General features: G+C 39.9%; 1 protein-coding gene across 1 annotated transcript in view; it reads left to right on the forward strand.

The window, feature by feature from the left end:
• The first annotated feature begins 3,619 nt into the window (after positions 1-3,619).
• The window catches only part of prdm5 (PR domain containing 5), a 35,355-nt gene continuing 20,911 nt past the window's right edge, over positions 3,620-18,063 (forward strand). The window contains exons 1-14 of the mRNA XM_077584176.1: positions 3,620-3,729; positions 3,816-3,914; positions 5,454-5,537; positions 5,700-5,822; positions 7,379-7,547; positions 7,832-8,009; positions 8,382-8,477; positions 9,559-9,680; positions 10,285-10,364; positions 10,727-10,811; positions 10,890-11,047; positions 11,561-11,654; positions 13,463-13,623; positions 16,837-16,930. Of these exons, the coding sequence (XP_077440302.1) occupies positions 3,822-3,914; positions 5,454-5,537; positions 5,700-5,822; positions 7,379-7,547; positions 7,832-8,009; positions 8,382-8,477; positions 9,559-9,680; positions 10,285-10,364; positions 10,727-10,811; positions 10,890-11,047; positions 11,561-11,654; positions 13,463-13,623; positions 16,837-16,930 (1,537 nt within the window). The 5' untranslated portion in view covers positions 3,620-3,729; positions 3,816-3,821. The remainder of the gene's footprint in view (positions 3,730-3,815; positions 3,915-5,453; positions 5,538-5,699; positions 5,823-7,378; positions 7,548-7,831; positions 8,010-8,381; positions 8,478-9,558; positions 9,681-10,284; positions 10,365-10,726; positions 10,812-10,889; positions 11,048-11,560; positions 11,655-13,462; positions 13,624-16,836; positions 16,931-18,063) is intronic.

The raw sequence follows: 18,063 nt of genomic DNA on the forward strand, positions 1-18,063 counted from the left end.
ATAATAATAGATTTTTCTCTTCAAAACACTGGGGTGAATAAAGATAATTCAATTTTACAAGCAAAAATGTTTTCTACCACTTTCTGCTCTGTGTCATGGGCAGATTTATGAACATTAACGATCCTCAAGTAACTGTTTAAAAACGGTCAGCTTACACCAGTTTGCTCTTATTTTGGATCTGAACATGGATTTGGTGGGATAAGTTAAAGTAAAAAAAATTCAAAGTGGCCCTCATATCATTTCATTTGTCTGTATGGGGCCCTCAAAATAAAAAAATTTGGTCACCCCTGACAACCTTGCTTTTGCCACCCGGAAGAGCGTGTGACGTCTTGGCGAAAAGTTCTTTTCAGGGCACTGGTGAATGTTGTCAAGTACGCTCAGCGACAATTGGGCGCTTCCCCACTTGGAGGAAGTGCAGGGAGGCTCCTGCCACCTGAATTCCATTAACCTCCTGTTGCCCCGCAATAATGCGGAGGAGCTTCCAAGGAGCTGCCAGAGTGTCATGGATAGCCTGATAAAAAGCGGATGCATGTACTCACTGCATATGTGAATGCCATCTAATGTGTGTGGTTAGTTGTTTTAAGCTTCAACACACACACCAAGTAAAATCAAAGCAAAAACGATTCATATTCCACAACATTGCTTGACATTCATTTCCTCATAGAAAATTATGGTAATTTTATAAAATGATAAAAGTAGCCTTAAAAGGGTATGGGAAGTGGTTAAAAGTTTCTTTCTTCAAACCAAACTGATTGACTCACCGCCGTGAGAATTGGCACTAAAAAACATAGCTCAATTCTGACTGGTTTAGAATCATGTCATGATCTCAAAATGGGCTCCAATACTTCCTGAACTCAATAGCTTAATTTCCTGTCTTTCATGAGTGGACAATCTGATTCATTCAGGTGTGCCTGACGTCAGTAACCATGACGACAATGGCCAGACACACCTGGATTAATCAGTTTGTCCAATCATGAAAGACAGGAAATAAAGGAGTGGTATTATTAAGTTCAGGAAGTAGTCGAACTGTGCCCATTAGCTTGTGGTACCATGTGGTCCATCCCGAAATCTTCGTCCAAACACACTGGTTCTTTTGCTGATTCCAACAGCCAAAAAGGAGGGCCTTTCTGCTTAAATTAGTATTATATATATATATATACCTCAGTAGAAATATTTAGATATCTACTTAAGATTTATTTTTGTACCAAATGTAGGCCTGTTTTATTACCGCTTCTCCTCTTTCTTGCTCCCTCCTCTCTTGCATAGAGAGAGGGCGAGTTGAAGTTGGTACGGCGAATTCCGCATTGACCGACCAGTCCGGGTCGTTATATTTTAAATATTACCCTTCTCCCAAAGACGTATTTATATGTTTTTAAATGTTTTGATTTATTTATGCTAGAGCATACAGACGGCTTTGATGCAGCCTCTGCACTGCAGAGAACGGTTGAAGCAATGGTAGTTATTACAAAAACGGCCAGCAGCTGGCAGCTGAGTATAAGAGATCAACCAGGGCCATGTTGCAAACAAGCTGTTTTCCCCACAGTTCAAAACAGATTCGTGAATAATGATGAAACTTAGATATATTCTAATGCTAATTGCTGCAAAACAGAAAACACAGATAGAAATATACTTTTTCCCTGATGAAAGAAGAGACTCTAATCTTTATTTTGGTAGGTTCCATGTTTTTATAGCAATAGAACACAATATTCTGTGGGCCTTGCAAAATCAGTCAAAATCCAGTAAGACAGCCGGGAGCCAAGGGGATTGCTTCAGTGAAAATGACGGGGAGTGAATGAGTTAAAAGGACTCGCACATTGTTCTAACGCTATCATTGTATAGTACCACATTATGATTTAAATGATTCAACTGATATTTACACAAAAAAGTTATGGCCCTATGACAATCAAGCCATATTTATTTTTTAAACAGATTTTTAAGAAAAAGATGTACTTTTCCCCCAAAAATTTAAGTTTTTTTTTTTGTTGAATTTTAGAAATAGGAAGTTGTTCTAGTTTGCGTAAAGGCTCGTGTACGGGCTGTGAAAATGGAGCTGCAAAACAAGGGGAGACTACCTTGTAATTTTTTCCTGCTTCATCAGCACTGTAATTCCCCCAAAAGACGACTCAGGATCGTCCAAATGAAAACACGGTTCGTCCCGTGACCTCACCGCCTCAGGAAATGGTTTATTCGGCCTTGAAATAGGGAGTTGCGGCGAAGCAGGCGGGCTCCCCCTCCCAATGTAGCAGTATCAGGTTTGGGCCATTTGAGGGGGGTTGGGGGGTGCACACATCAATTTTGGAAAATGGTGTATGGAAGCATTTGTGCGTTGGCCAAATGGGAGGTTTTCCCTCCAGAGAAAATATTTGCTCCAGTCTGAAAGAATCTCCACTCGGCCGTGTCCTAAATGTGATTTGTGTCGTTTTTGGCGCGGGCTGACATCAGTCGGTGGTCCGAGAAAAAGACAGCGCCCGGACGGCTGGCGGCGGTCCATAGAGTCTGAGTGTTGGTCGGGAACGTCTTTAATTAAGAGACAAATGCGTCTCTATCGTCTGCTTTGTCAATTTGTCCAACGTATAGCACTGCCATCGTCCATCAGGCTGAAGCGGTTGGCGATGTCTAGGCCAGATCCCGCTGGAAATTTATAATAACTGGGGAAAAAGTCTGTCATTTTAAAGCCATTCACTTTGCTCGTGCCAAAGAATGTGACGCCCGTCTGTCTAATATCAAATATAAATAGCATCATATAGCTTACAGTCATATGTCAAAGGTAAAGAAAGACGTTCAAACAATTCGGAAATTCAATGAAATTTGATGTCGTGCGAAACATTAGCCAACTACCTCAAACAGGTGATCTGAATTTACGAGGACCCTAATCTTAATCCATTTTTTTAAAGAAAAAAAAGTTTTTGAATTTCAAAAACTCTTTTAGAAAAAATAAAATATTTTAATGACAATGTTTTTTGTCAGTAAATCGTACGACAATAAAGTTTTTGCGTAAACCAGGGAGTAGCCTGCTAACTGACGACTCAACTTTTGGTATCATTTGGGTGTTGGCGGAGGTCTAGTAATTTAAACTATATATAATGATTTCGATAATAATATGAACAGTAGAACGCACGCAAGGATGCAAGGTATGCAGTCGTATTTATTTCAAGATACATAAAAATACAATAAAACAATACAATGCAGATAAAACACAATAAAAATACAATAATGTGAATGTTATCAAATTCAAGATGTAATTTAGTAAAGTACTACTGACAAAAATGAAATCATACGATACAATCTGAACATTAAAGCAACAACGTACTACAATATAAATGTATCTAATAAAATAATTATAAATCAATAACTAAAGGATAGTAAAATAAACATGTATCTTAAATGTAATAATAAAATATGTATAACTGTGCTATAACAATACTAAAAAAAAGAAATCTTAACAAAAATGTTAAACAATATTAAAATATATTTGAAAATATAATAATAACCCAACATATATAATACAACAAAAATCACGTTGGAATCAACCAAATCCTGATTTTGCTGAGTTCGCATTGATTGGATGCAGCAAAAGGTACAGCTTCTAGTTACAAACTTTTTAGACCAATCAGAAGGCGCCGTTTGCCTTTCCTGCCCTGAGCAGAGTAGCAACAAGTCCGACCTGGACCTGGACCCGCACCTAGACCTGGACTAACCCCGCCGTGGAGGACGTGAAGAAACACAAAAGTGAGAATGCTCCCTCGCCTCTGACGTCCTGCCTCCAAAACGTCCATTTTGTCGAATGTTTTGTTTTGTTTGCCCGCTCATGACAGAACACCATGTTGGGGATGTACGTGCCGGACAGATTCTCCCTCCAATCGTCCAAAATCCAGGATGGAATCGGTCTGTTCACGGCGCGACGGGTCAAAAAGGTTTGTCCTTCTTTCCCCACCTCGACAAAGCTTACTTGAAATCCGCGTGTTTTGTTTCGAGGTGGCCCCTCTTTTCAAAGTGGCTGTCAAACGCGAGAGAGTTGTGACGTGAAGTGCCACGTAGCAACACAACTTTTTTCCCCCCTCCACACCACCACCACCATTTTTTCCCCTTTTCACGTTCGCCGAGTTCACATTCACGACAGCAACTCGACAAAATAAGTTAACTTTACTGCAAATGACGTGTGAATAATCCAGAAAGGCACTTACGGAGCATCTCCTCGGTGTGTTTATATGAAGTAGTTCTTTAAAAAAAGGGGGGGAAGATGACGTGTGCGGTCAACACGCCCCCCTTGCCTGGAGTTTAGGAAGTTGAAGGTGCGTTCACGTGTTACACGCAAGTGTGGGACAATTTATTTCTACGTCATCCACTGCAAAAAATAAAAATAAACCTGTAATAATTATTATGTAATATTGCAGCGATAAAGTGATTTTCGTTGGCGCTCCAACAGTCAAAACACGACATTCTGATTAATATTGTGTTTGTGGAATTTGAATTCAGCAGCAAAATCCACTTTTAATTTAATTTTTTTTTTTAACCCATCTAAAGGGGCAGCCATTTTGCCACTTGTTGTTAACTAAAAATGATATCACAGTAGGCCTACCTACGGCTTAGGACAGGTAATGACTAACCTTGCTCTGCAAGATGAATTCTTGCGGTATTTGTGAGTTCACAAACTCCGGACAATTTATCTTGTATCGAGCCTGTTGATTTCCACTGATCCGAACCACTGATGGTTCGAACCAATCACAGAGCGACATTGTGTTTTGGGCATGATATTCAGGTGTGACGAAACCAAGAAGTCGGGCAAAAAAACAAACCTTACCTAACTTGGACGAATGAGCGCTTTAATTAAACGTTTCACAGTTTTCTTGTTGAACATTGAGAGGCGCATTGTGCATTTTTAGCTGGAAAAGATGTTTGTGCACCCCCCCTTTTTTTTTTCTCTTATAAGGGTGTTACTCAAAGATTCGTCTGCATCATGTTGTCAGAGCCATCAAAAATCAAGTGAAAGTCAAGCACATCAGTAAAAAAAAAAATGACTGCGAAATGTAAACCTAATCTCTGTGAGTCACAAAATGGTCAATGCAAACAGGGAAGTTTGCTCTTTGCAAGGCTCTCATTACCCCATACAGGGATTCAAGTGTAAAACGTGCTCCGATAGCAACCAATGGCAATGCAAGATGGCTGCCCTCTGGCTTCAGCTATGAGGAGCATATGGACATTCCATTCATATTGCCTGTTTTCTGAATTTGGTCATGTGACGTTCACAAACTGACTTTCCCTTTAAAGGTACAATATACAAATGCGTTTGCGGCCATACCCCAATCACTCAAAAAAAAATTCAATATCATGTAATAATGTGATAAATATCATGTTTTAATGTGACAAGTTTCACATGCTAACGTGATAAGTTATCAACTTTTATCAATGTTTATTACTGTTTGACAACATGTTCTGTTATTTTGTCCTCAAAGGGAGAAAAGTTTGGCCCCTTCGCAGGTGAGAAGAAGCTGCCGTGCGAGCTGGACGAAAGCTCCGACACAAGGCTTATGTGGGAGGTGAGCGCATGTATGCTACATTACCATAGACTGGCTAACGGAACTAGCATTGATATTGTGGTGGTGTCTTATGAAATCATAATGGAAAACCTATTAAATAATTGTACCGCTGTATGTTTTTATAAAGTGTTATAGTATAGTGTGCAATTTTTCTCATTGCAGGTCCGTGGCAGTAAGGGTGACGTCCTGTATATCCTGGATGCTAGCAATCCGCGCTACGCCAACTGGCTGCGTTTTGTCCACCAGGCGCCCTCGCAGGAGCAGAAGAACCTGGCAGCCATTCAGGTACATTTCGTCTCTATGGCAGACACAATGGAGCCTTTTAAAATGACTTTTAATAAGTCACGCTAGACAATAGCATGCCTCTCTACTCCAAAATGTTTGTGGTGTGTACCGCATGTTGTTATTATTTTGATTATTGTGATTATCCTTGTCAATCAAACATCTCTTTGTAAAGCCTTCCCCCCGCAATTTTTTTAATTTTTTTTTTATTAATTGCAATAAATTATGAGCTATATGAAAAAAAAAAAAAAAAACTAAAATATGGAATGCTTGTAAGTACATTTTAATTTACTGCTTTTGTTTCCTTATTACAAAATAGATGCCATTACATTTTTACTCAAAATTCTACAGACATCTTTTTTTTGGGGGGGGACAAGTATACCTGATGAAAAGCTTGTCCACAGTACTTTTGAGCTCAGACTGGGGCGACGGTTCATCTTTCAACCCTAAGCACACAGAACCAAGATATCAAAGGAGTGGCTTTGGGACAACTCTGTCAATGTCCTTGAGTGGCCCAGACAGAGCCCAGACTCGAATCACATTCAACATCTCTGGGGAGATCACTAAAATGGCTCTACACCAATCCACCCCAATGATAGGTGAGCCAAGCTTGTGGCATCATATTCAAAAGTCCCGCGTGACATAAGCAAATCAAAGGTGATATATTTGAGCCTTACAACTATGTTGAGTGACAAGTGAGCCTGGTTCAAAGTTCACCAGATCAAACCCTTAAAAAATGTCTTCATTAACTTTGTTGTCCCGAGACATCCGGCTAATGACGTCAAACTTCTATTTTGCCAGAACAGGGGTTATTCCAAAAACGCATAAATAACGATTAAGAGGAGGAAAACGGCACAATAAATGTCAGCGCTGACGAAAGGCAGAGCTTTAGGACACATGCGGGTGACCTTTGGGCGGCCAATCACGTGGGCCGTTCAGGGTATTAATGCAGTGAGGTGCACCTCTTTGACCTGTTGTTTTTTCATTTTGCTGAAGGATCATCTCCTTGTCACAGACACGCGAATTTAAAGTGAATGAACTCATTGACTGGAAGCCGTTTGCAAAGCAGAGTTCCCGTATTGGCAGCCATTTCAGAGCATTTTGACTGATCCTTCAAAACCTACCAAAAGTTCTCTTCGTTCATTAGAAAATAACTTTTGTTTCTAGCTTCTTTAAACAACAGTAGAATAAGTGTTGGTTTCACCAGAAACACCTGTTTGTGACCAAAAAATAGGGTAAGAAAAGTTTTTTGAAAAGCCGAGTTGTAAAAGGACCTCTTCTATGCCTACCTGTTAAAAAACGTATTTGAGGAATACAGTATGGACAGTTGACAAATTTAAACCTCCATGTGAGTTCATTGCTTTTTCTTCTGAGCCAGGAACTGTGGGATGTTCAGGGTCTTGTGAGCAGTCACATCGTCATGATTAAGCAAAATAACAGGGACTTAGAGTTTAGCATTTGAGTCATCGTCGTGATCGCTGTGCAACGTTGTTGAGCATCCTTTTTGATGTTCCGTAGAGCTTTACACTTTCATCTTCAAATCGTCCTGCGCTTTTCAGGACGGCGAGAACATCTTCTACTTGGCCGTGGACGACATCGAGACGGACACAGAGCTCCTGATCGGCTTCCTGGACAGCGACATGGAGGAAGAGGAGGAGGAGGAAGAGGAGGAGGTTACCAAAGACGAGGACGAGAGCAGCAAAGAGGCAAAGCACCTGGTTGAAATGGGTAACGCAAACTTTCCATCACCATCAATTGGAAACAGGCAGTAAGGATTTGAAATTAAATCCCAGACTTTTTTTTTTCTACAAAAAATATTTTTTTCCATTTTAATGATTTTTTTTCTATTCTCTTTTAGAAAGCGAATGGCATCTGTTTAATGATTTTTTTTTATATTAATATTTATCATCAACCAAAAAGTGTGAATTTGAGAAAATCTAATCAGCCCTACTGCCACCACATCAGCAAATGTTCATTTATCTTATCCCTGTGCCTGACTTGTGCGACCCCAGAACTGGTGATCAAGAAGGAGGACCACCCGTGTCTATTGTGCGAGAGCAGCTTCCCCAGCGAGGAGATCCTGGCCGCCCACCTGCAAAGTCTGCATCAGAGGCCCAGCACGGACGAGAAGGAGTTCAAGTGCAGGAACTGTGGCAAGAAGTTCCCCGTCAAGCAAGCACTGCAGCGCCAGTGAGTTCACTCTTCATACAGTGAGACCCCCCCCCCCCCCCCCCAAAAAAAAATCACGTTTGTTGCACCAGAGTCATAGAAGAAATAGACTGGTTCATCATGATGTCACACCTGCTACCTTTGTTTGGGTTCAGTTAGTCACTAAGGAAAGAGCCCGTCGCCTATCCACAAAAATGTGCACAGTATGTGCAAAGGCTGCAGTCATTAAGAGGATTGTTTTTAGTAACTGAATTGAAGAAGTTTGCTGTTTTAAGTGCTAGTCTGAGACGAGACATGACTAAATCCTTCAAACTGTGTTCTCAAGGCCGGCCTCGAGTGTTACTACTACTACTTTTTCTAAGTACTGTGATTTGATTTGAACTTTTCCTCCAGTGTTTTGCACTGTTCAGAGTTGGTGAACCCTTCGGGAGACTCCAAAGGTCATCACCAGTGTTCCCTGTGCCACAGCTCCTTCGCTTCAGAATCCAGGTAGTCTTTCACATTATTTTGCAGCTGGTTCGGGATGAAGGGTGACTCAAGTCACATGATTGGATCCTAATATAGTATTGTAGTAGTTTTTCATGTATTTCTCCTGCAATATTTTTGCTTAATTTTTTTTATTTTTTTTTTTACGAGTTTGATGTGAAGCTAACGCTTCATGTCGTGACCCAAGTTAACCCAAGTAAAGTAATGACTTGACTTGACTTCCTTTGAAATGTAGTGGTGACTAGGGTTCGGGCTTGCACCCAAAATCTGCACTCGCTATTTGTTTCATATTTAAGCAACAAATCCCGAATCAACTCAAATGGGTTACTGAGTGTACGCTTACCGAAAAACACATAATAGAAGAAAAAGAAAAATCCAATTTCATCATAATGGTAAATGGAGTGCACTCATATAGCGCTTTACCTACTTTATATGTTGTTCAAAATGCTTTACGAAGCCTCATATTCACTTTTTTTTTTTTTTAAACATATTGGAGTACATCAAGATAGTATGCGGCCGACGTGTTGAAGCAGCCGCATCACCCTACAGCAGGGGAGCCCAAGTCTAAGACCGGACTTAGGCACCTTGCCCTGCAGAAAGGTTTTACTTTTTAGTTTAAGATACACTCTAAAAATAGTTGGGTCAAAAATGACCCAACTATTGGTCAAAAATGGAACGATCCTTTACTTGGGTCAAACAATTGGGTCATTTTGTATGAAACAACCCAGAAAGTTGGGTCAAATTGACCCATAAAGTTGATCGATAAATTTTTTATCCGTAAGTGGGTTACTTTTGACCCAACTGTTTTTAGAGTGTAACTTACTTTAACCTCCTGGATCCCTCGCCTTACACTGGACAATGGCAGAGCCCAGGGTGTTTTTTGGCTTTTGGTTTAAATTTGAACAGCTAGCTAGTGCTAAACTAACTTGGGAGGGTTCATCTCTAGTAATTTTCGCCATAGTAACTTGGGACTTGAGTTTCAGGCTTGCGACTTACTTCATCTAACTTGCACATATTTACAGTATCTTCCTATCTTTTACATATCGAATCCTCCTCTCTACTGTCTTTGTCTTCATGTGTGCAGCTTTGAGCAGCACAAGGAGGCGTGTAAAGGCGACGCCCGCTTCATCTGCAAGGAAGAGAGCTGCGGCAAACGGTTCAAGAGCAAGGACGCACTGAAGAAACATAAAGGGAACGTTCATACAGGTCAGCGGCGCTTTTACGGCTCCTCCAGTAGCTCTGCCATGTTCGCCTCTAATTACCACGTAATTGCACAGCGGCACCTTCTGGGCTCCGGATAATTTGGCTATTTAGGGCAGGATGTAGGCCACGGGTGAGCCGCGATGGAGACTTTGATATCACCGGGTGATTGAGCTGAGATTTAGGGTCCCAAGTGTGGTCTGGACGGTGGGTGGGGGAAGTGGATCAGACAGGACAGATTGGGGTCATGTGATCACCAAATAAGATCTAATCGCCATTACAGTACTTTTTTTTTGTTTTTTAGTCCTTTTCTTATTTTTTATCTGTCACACTAATTGAGGTCGTAAAACTGTAAAACTGACCCATAAAACAGAAAATATGTAAACACAAAAATGTTCACCCAAACCATATGATTTCGTCTAACGAAATCCATGTGCGAACATATAATGTGAAACCCCATAGATGGAATAATGGAAATTAGCATCAGTTTTACAGTTATGATAAAACTTCACAACTGCTACTTTAACATATAGGGACCAGCAACGCATACAAACATAGCATATTTAAAAAAAATTCTCTATTTTTTTTATTGCTTTTTTTTTTTTTTAAGGAAGTGCACGAAGGAAACTCACTTGCACCATATGCAACAGGAAGTGCTCGTCATCTCTAAATCTGCAAGAGCACAGAAAGGTACGGAATATTAGATATTAAATATATTTAATAGGTATTGGGTTTCTAAAAATATTTTTGCCAAATTTGAGCTGGGCTATAGTACTGTTGCTAGCTCCCAGGCTAACATCAGCTCAGCAAGATTTGGGGACAGATTTGGGGACATTATTCCTCATTGTTATGTTTTTAAGGTTAATTTAGCGCTCCAAGCTAAAACTATAAAAAAACTGGCACATTTTCCAAGGACTAACTGGGTTGTACTGTAATAGCTCCTAAGATAATGTGCTAGTTAGCTAAGGAAGCTTTTTTTATGAGTGTAATACAAAAATACAAAAAAAAATGAAAATAATAATAATATGAGCATTGTTTTTACTATCTCCCAGATCCACGAAATATTCGACTGCCACGCATGTGACAAGAAGTTCATCTCTACGAATCAGCTCAAACGACACATGATCACACACTCAGGTGAGATAAAGCAGCCTCATAAACATCACTTTTCTTAAAATGTGTACTATTAGTTTTTTGGGGGGCGGGGTTTGACAGAGAAGCGTCCGTACACGTGTGAGATCTGCAGCCGATCATTCAAGCGCCTCGATCAGGTGACAGCGCACAAGATCATCCACAGCGAGGACAAGCCCTACAAGTGCAAACTCTGCGGCAAAGAATTCGCCCACCGGAACGTCTACAAGAACCACAAGAAGGTCAGAAATTGACACCGTATTAAAAACATACACACACCTCAACTGATTAAAAGATACTTTTTAAAGTGCTTCTTTGCACCTGTTCTTACTCTCTTGTTGTCAAGAACTGACAGACTAACGTCACTTTTGAGTAACTGAGAAGACTCCCTTGTTCTCATGTCACAAAGCCTGCCGTCCGAGCTGCCCATCAGGGTCTCACTGGTGGCTACAAGTATAATCTGCGCTCCCCACCGCGACCCCTTGGTCCCCTCCATGTTTACTTTGGGGATCGAGGTGTCACTCAGACAGATAAATAGAGGGCAGCGTGGCGGAGGAGCAAAAACAGAAGCACTTTGAACTTTAATCCCCTTTGAGCAGCTTGTCTCCATCAAGTCAACAGAGCTGAGCGGCGCGAGTAGCGAGCCTCGTGGATGATCCCGTCATGTCGACTTGGATAAATACGCTGACGCCGCTCTGTTGTTCTCTCTCTCTCTCTCTCTCTCTCTCGCTCGCTCTCTCTCTTTCTGCTTGTAGACCCACTCAGAGGAAAGACCGTTCCAGTGTGATGAGTGCAAGGCCCTCTTCCGTACCCCCTTCTCTCTACAGCGCCACCTACTTATCCACAACAGTAAGGACAATCTCATCATCTCCAGTTTTGATGGTTTTGTGTTAAAAAATAATCAGATGAAATAACGCTATGTTTAACTCATTCATTGCCATTGACGGCTATAGACGTCAAAAATTAATTTCTATTAGTTTAACATTTTTTCCACTTTTGTTAACAAGAGTATGAAAACTAGAAAAACAAATATTTTATATTCAGAACAGATGTAAAATTGTGAGTTAACTAGTTTTTTTTTTAAATCTTTTCTTTTTTTTAAGAAAAGATTATTAAAAATTAGGGGCGTCGGGTATTTTTTTTTTAAATTGTAAGTAATCGCATGACTTTACTAGTTAACTCATGATTAAAAAAAAAAGAAGAAAAGATTATTAAAAATGAGGGGTGTCGGGATTAAATTTTTTTAATCATAATTAATCGCATGACTTCACTAGTTAACTCACGATTAATCACACATTTTATATCTGTTCTAAATGTACAATAAAACAAATTCTGGGTTTTCATACTCTTGTTAACAAAAGTGGGAAAAAATGTTCAACTAATAGAAATCGTTCAAATGAATTTTTGACGTCTATAGCCGTCAATGGCAGTTAATGAGTTAAATAACATATTTCTGCAAGTAGTAAAAGGGTGGCATTTACAGTTTTTACTGAACTGTGGATGAGAAATATAAAAAAATTATATATTTTTTCTTTGTTTGGGTGGTATGATTTATAATACCACCATAATATAAAAGAAAGAGAAGTGGTTCCCCTCTTAGATGTTTTTAAAACTAAAAAATGCACGTTGTTTTTCTTTTCTACTTGTAGCCCTTTGAGATCTTGCTATGTAAAGGGTATTATAAATAAAATCCATAATAATAATTATTATTATTATTAAAATTGAGCCCTGCGGGACTTCCTTTGCGAAGGCGAATAGGTCAGAGTTGATCCTTTTTGGTGTGTACTATGTCCAGTGAGACTTGATACCAGAGCTGGGAAAAACCGTCATTCATAAGCCCATCGTTGACGGATGTCCACCTTTCGGCAAGTGCGTCCGTATTTTTGGCGAGTGAAAACCTCGGAAAAACACACACAAGGACGGTTTTGCCCGATACAATGCTGACATACTAACAGTAACCTGCATGGATAAAGCACTGAGGCAGATTGATAAGGATTGTTTTTCCCCATGGCTTCGTGCCGTACCCGTTTATTCCAGGTCATACGGTAGCAAAAGAGTCTCACGCGTATCTGTAAGCTTAGCATCAAGATATTGTGTTTGCTGTAGGCTGAGTGACTGAATTGGTTCGTGTGGTCCTCATTGTCCACAAACGACAAAGACGTGATAAAGCTCAAGGCATTTCTCACCACGGTTGTATAGAGGCAGGCCATATGATAGCAGTGTTCCTACAACGTATCAGTGGATGATGTCACTGCGGGTGGCTCAATAAGATACTGATTAAATCTGTCACCAATTGTTGAAAAAATAATGAAAAATTTGATTCTTTCTTGTTACTTTAACTGTTTTGGTTTTGACCCAAGAGATATTATTACTGTTCCTGAATGACAAAGAAAGAGAGGGTCAAATAAGGAGAAAATCTGTCACTTGTGGCCCAATTTACTGTCTGGAGTTGTCTTTTTTTTTGTGATTCTATTCTGTCAAACAGCCATTTAATGTTCACTTTAAACTTACATCACATACAATACAGGACAACATTGTTGGCTACGGGTCGCCCTTTGTAGTCCCCGTAATGGCCTCAGACAAATTGCTCCGGCGCGACAAAAAGATCATCTAGCCCCGGAGAAGCTTTTGTTGACAAATATACATTCTCACCGCAGGTGAGCGGACGTTCAAGTGCGACCAGTGCAACGCTACCTTCAAGCGCAAGGACACGCTCAACGTGCACATCCAGGTGGTGCACGATGGACACAAGAAGTACAAGTGTGACCTGTGCGAGAAGGCCTTCGTCACGCCGTCTGTCCTCAAGAGCCACAAGAAGGTGAAAAATGGTGTCTTCTCTTTGTTCGACTACGGGTGAAATGCTCACATCAAAACATTAGGTACACTTCTGAATCTAATGAGAGCCAATGTAAAAATCTATACAAAAATATGAGTGTGAACATACGCAGATACTAGAATGTTTGACAAAAATACACAAATACTTGAGGGAAAGTGTACAGTAATATTAAGTGGGGAAAAAAGTAACCAAAAAAGTAACCAAAAAAGTAACCAAATCCAAGAAAAAAATAAAAAAAATGGAATTATTTGGAAAAAAAATTATTAGACAAACTTTGGGGGGGAAAATCAGCAAAAATACCCCCAAAATTTTGGGGATAAATTGGGAAAAATAGTAACAAAAACAAATAATACTCAATATCCCACAAATGCTCGGAAAAATAGAGAAATTAGGGAGTACAATACTTTACGTAAAAATATATCACAAATATTAGAAGAAATTTAAAAATATTATCAAATACACAAATATAGAGACATTCCAAAATGTTATGACAAAAATAGTAAATATTAGACAAAAAATACCAAAATATTAGAAACAATACAACAACATTGAACAACAATATCAGAAAACAATACCAAAATAATAGGCTTACTGTATAAGTGCATCGCCTGACTTTGGAATGATTTTAACGTCTTCCTGCCTTCCATATTGCCTCTCAAGTAGGTTTCATCGCTTGCCTTGGCCACGTAGGTGCCTTAAATATAAATGTAACAGTGTTGATGGCTGTCAAGAAACGTCCATATCGACCCAGGTAGGGAGGCCCTTATAAAATTTGGGAATTTATCTCTTCCTTGATTTAAAATGGCAGCTTGTCCATTAGCTCTACGGGGTTTCAGAGCCTCAAACTGATCCAGCCGCTGATTAGCAGCCCCCCCGATCTGACAACGTGCGTTCATATTGAAATCGTCAGTGGCTTCTTGCAACGTGGCCAATGGGTGCCGCTCGGGGGTCGTCTCTGAACAGTGGGGACCGCGGAGGCTGCTGCGTGATCGCGGATCATGATCAAAGTGGTCCTCGCGTAGGAGACGACAACCTGCTGGCGGCAAACTTTGCCCCGTGGAAAATAATGGCAAATCCTTATCAATGCCATGTTCGCTTAGGCTCACTATGCCTGCTCTCATTTTGTACAAATGTTACAAAGAAATGGAAAGCATAAGGAATAACACCCCCCACAAAAATGCCAGAATTTTTTTTTTTTAAATAGTAGATTGAATTTTTTTATACTACTATTTACTATTATTAATAATATTTTATAAATAATAATTTAAAAAAAAATATATATATATATATATATTAGGTACTTTATATGCATTTTTCTTTGTCTGTTAGACCAAAACTAAAGACATATTTGATGAATTATACATAAAATATTAGCCAAACAAATACTCTACAAAAATATAAAAAAATGCCTATGCTGGAAAAAGATGAAAAGAATGCTAATAAATAGCGATGCCAATGCGGGCTTTCAACCAGCTGGTCCTCGGCCCCACAAAGTGGCGATCAAAGTTTTGCTGGCGCCAGAGACGACAACCTGCTGGCCGCTGACTTTGCCCGTCACAAAATAATGTCAGATATTTCTCAATGCCATGTTCGCTCAGGCTCACTACGGCGCGTCATATTTTGCTGGGCCTGACGCAACGCAAATCACAAGTAATAGCGGCGAAGAGTGAAGCCAAACAGCTCGAAGCACGTTCTTGGTTTGATCTCACGGCCATTACTCTTCGAAAATGCTCGCCTTGGAATGCGAGGCCTTCCTGAGCTTTCAATCATTGTTTCAACTGACAAATGACTTTGTACAAATGAAAAATGTCTTCAAAAGTTCACTCGGCCGCTGTCGATCTGGAGCTGGTTTAAAAACGCTGGAACGGTGGATATTCTCAGCAGAAACAATTGTAATCAATAAGCCGAGTGTCAGAGGACGTTGTGTTGACACTGCCAAGGGTTCGGGATTCCTTCCAAACCAATAGCAGTTCTAGCTCTGACATAAAAATGTGGCAAAACTGTTTAATTATTTAAATTGAATTTAATTCTGTCATTATGATATATTTGAATACATTACAATTTTATAGTGTTTTTTTTTTTTCATCAAAACAACACATTTTTGTTTTATGTTTTTTATATATCTGGCATCACAGCTGGTACTTTCCCATCTGGGTGAAACAAGTACATGCAAGCGTTGTACGTTTTGCAGCAGATTATCTCATCTCTGTCAAAAGTGCAAATGACAGGCTCACTGGGTAAGCAGTCACATTCATACCGGGCTATAAAATATGTTTGCAGTAAATTCCCCACATTCCCCAGTCGAGCATTTCCCCCCACGGCTGTGGGTTTACGAAGCGGCATCACCGACAATGTTTGCTCGATAGAAGCATGTGGGGCTTGCGCGCTTTCGAATCGGTGGAGGTTTTTGCGGGAAGGTTGGTGTGTGCAATGGGGTTCGAGAGGGGGTGTTGGGAGGTGACGGGAGATGAAGAAAAAGGAAAAAGGATATGAGGGCACATGTGCACCATGACCTTCAGCGCCTAAACGTTACAACCTTGTGTCAGGGCAATATTTGCTATACAGTAATAGCTTCAATTTAATTGCATGTAGTTCCTCCACAAGTTTCTTTTTTTTTTTTTCTGGAGAAGAAGTTTCTAACACAATTTAATTGTATAACAAATCATTTTCCCAATTGCAATGAATTGAAATGCCATTCATTTGTTTAAGACCCCCAAAGTACAATTTTTTTTTTCTTACGTCTTTTTAATAAAGAAAAAAATAACACTTTTATTTTGTAAAAAACATAATAAGATCAACCCACTTTAAAATTGTTTCTTGGCTCTAAAATGCTACAAGAAATTGACAAAGCACTACCTTAAACTCCTCAGTTCACTTCAACATAGTTTCTTGGTAGCAAGATACCATAAGATAGCACCAAAGTAAGAAGATTAGCTTCTGCATTTTGCAAGGGCTAATAGGGATCCAAACATACCAATAAACCAAAAAACGAATAATGTTCGATTAGAAAATACTTGAGTTTTTTTGGCTGGCAACACGATGCGAAAAAGTTGATCAAGTGACATCTTATTTTACCTTCAAAGATGTTTTAATACCAGAGCGGAGCAGGTAGGTGTTTACATAGCAAAACTGTCACCTGCTTGAACAAACAAATGTGACAAAAACGGTATTTACGCAAAAATGACTTTGTTTCAGACGCACACGGGCGAGAAGGAGAAGATCTGCCCATACTGCGGACAAAAGTTCGCCAGCAACGGCACACTGAGGGTCCACATCCGCAGTCACACAGGTCAGTCATCTCATGCCTAGCCTCGTTAGCTTAGCTGGCTAAAATCTCACGCTAGTAGCATAATGTTAGCTCTTTGATAAATGAGCTCACATCAACACTTACACTCAATCAAGCCGTGGAGTACTTTTATGTGCCATGCTGTGATTGGCTCGTCTGTTTTTTTAGGTGGGGGTGTGGCTTAGTAAACTTAAAAGGCCAAACTAGAACAAAATTGAAAAAGATACATTTCCCAGCTGTCTTATTAATAACATATCTGACTTATTTTCATTGAAATAGCCCCAAAATCAACAACTAAAGAACACCTTTTCACTGCATTTCTTGCTTAATTAAATTAGCCCCTTTTTTAGAGATGAAAATGTATTAAAGGCAACCACAAACAAAAAGTCATCCAGTTATTCGATACATTTGTTATTGGTACATTTTTATGTTGATTTCACCCCCCCCAAACATGATCTGGAAATGCGCTGCACACACGGCTACCAGACAGAATGGAGCGCTTGGATGTTCATTAAAGGGCCTTAAACTGGAAAGCTACGCATTCCTGCGCATCTCCTTACCAACTGACTGCTGCCGAGACCTGGCATGACCACACACATACACACACACACACACACACACACACACACACACACTTGGCTTCCCTACTCTCTCCCCCCATCTTTATTCTCCGCGGTGTTCTCTCCTGCCATGATGGGACAAATGATGTCAGTTTATTCCTGTCAGCAGACGGAGTTATGCAAATGACATACAGTGAAAACAACATACAACCCGATCAAGCATTTTATACAAATGTGTGAGAAAATTTAGTTTAGTTCCCAGTGTGTCCCATTATCAATTTTTTTTTTCCAGTCAGCAGTACCCTGGAACCTTCTGTTTGCAAAAGTGTATTGTGATATGGTTTTTCCATATAAGCCTGCCTTCTGGGGAGATTTCACACCTCCATTTGCTTTAGCGCACAGTTACCCTTTTAGGAAAGGGAAACGCAAACATTCATTACAAACTTTCCACTATTGACTTTACCTAGCCCCTCCAATTAACTTTATGACTTGAGGAGAGAAAAGCCCCTTCTACGCTGCTTGTAAAACAAAAAGAAAACCAACCAATAAAAAAAAAAGAATTGCTTTTGAGTTAGT

This window comes from Vanacampus margaritifer, chromosome 13 (assembly GCF_051991255.1).
Source record: "Vanacampus margaritifer isolate UIUO_Vmar chromosome 13, RoL_Vmar_1.0, whole genome shotgun sequence".
NCBI classification, from domain to species: domain Eukaryota; kingdom Metazoa; phylum Chordata; class Actinopteri; order Syngnathiformes; family Syngnathidae; genus Vanacampus; species Vanacampus margaritifer.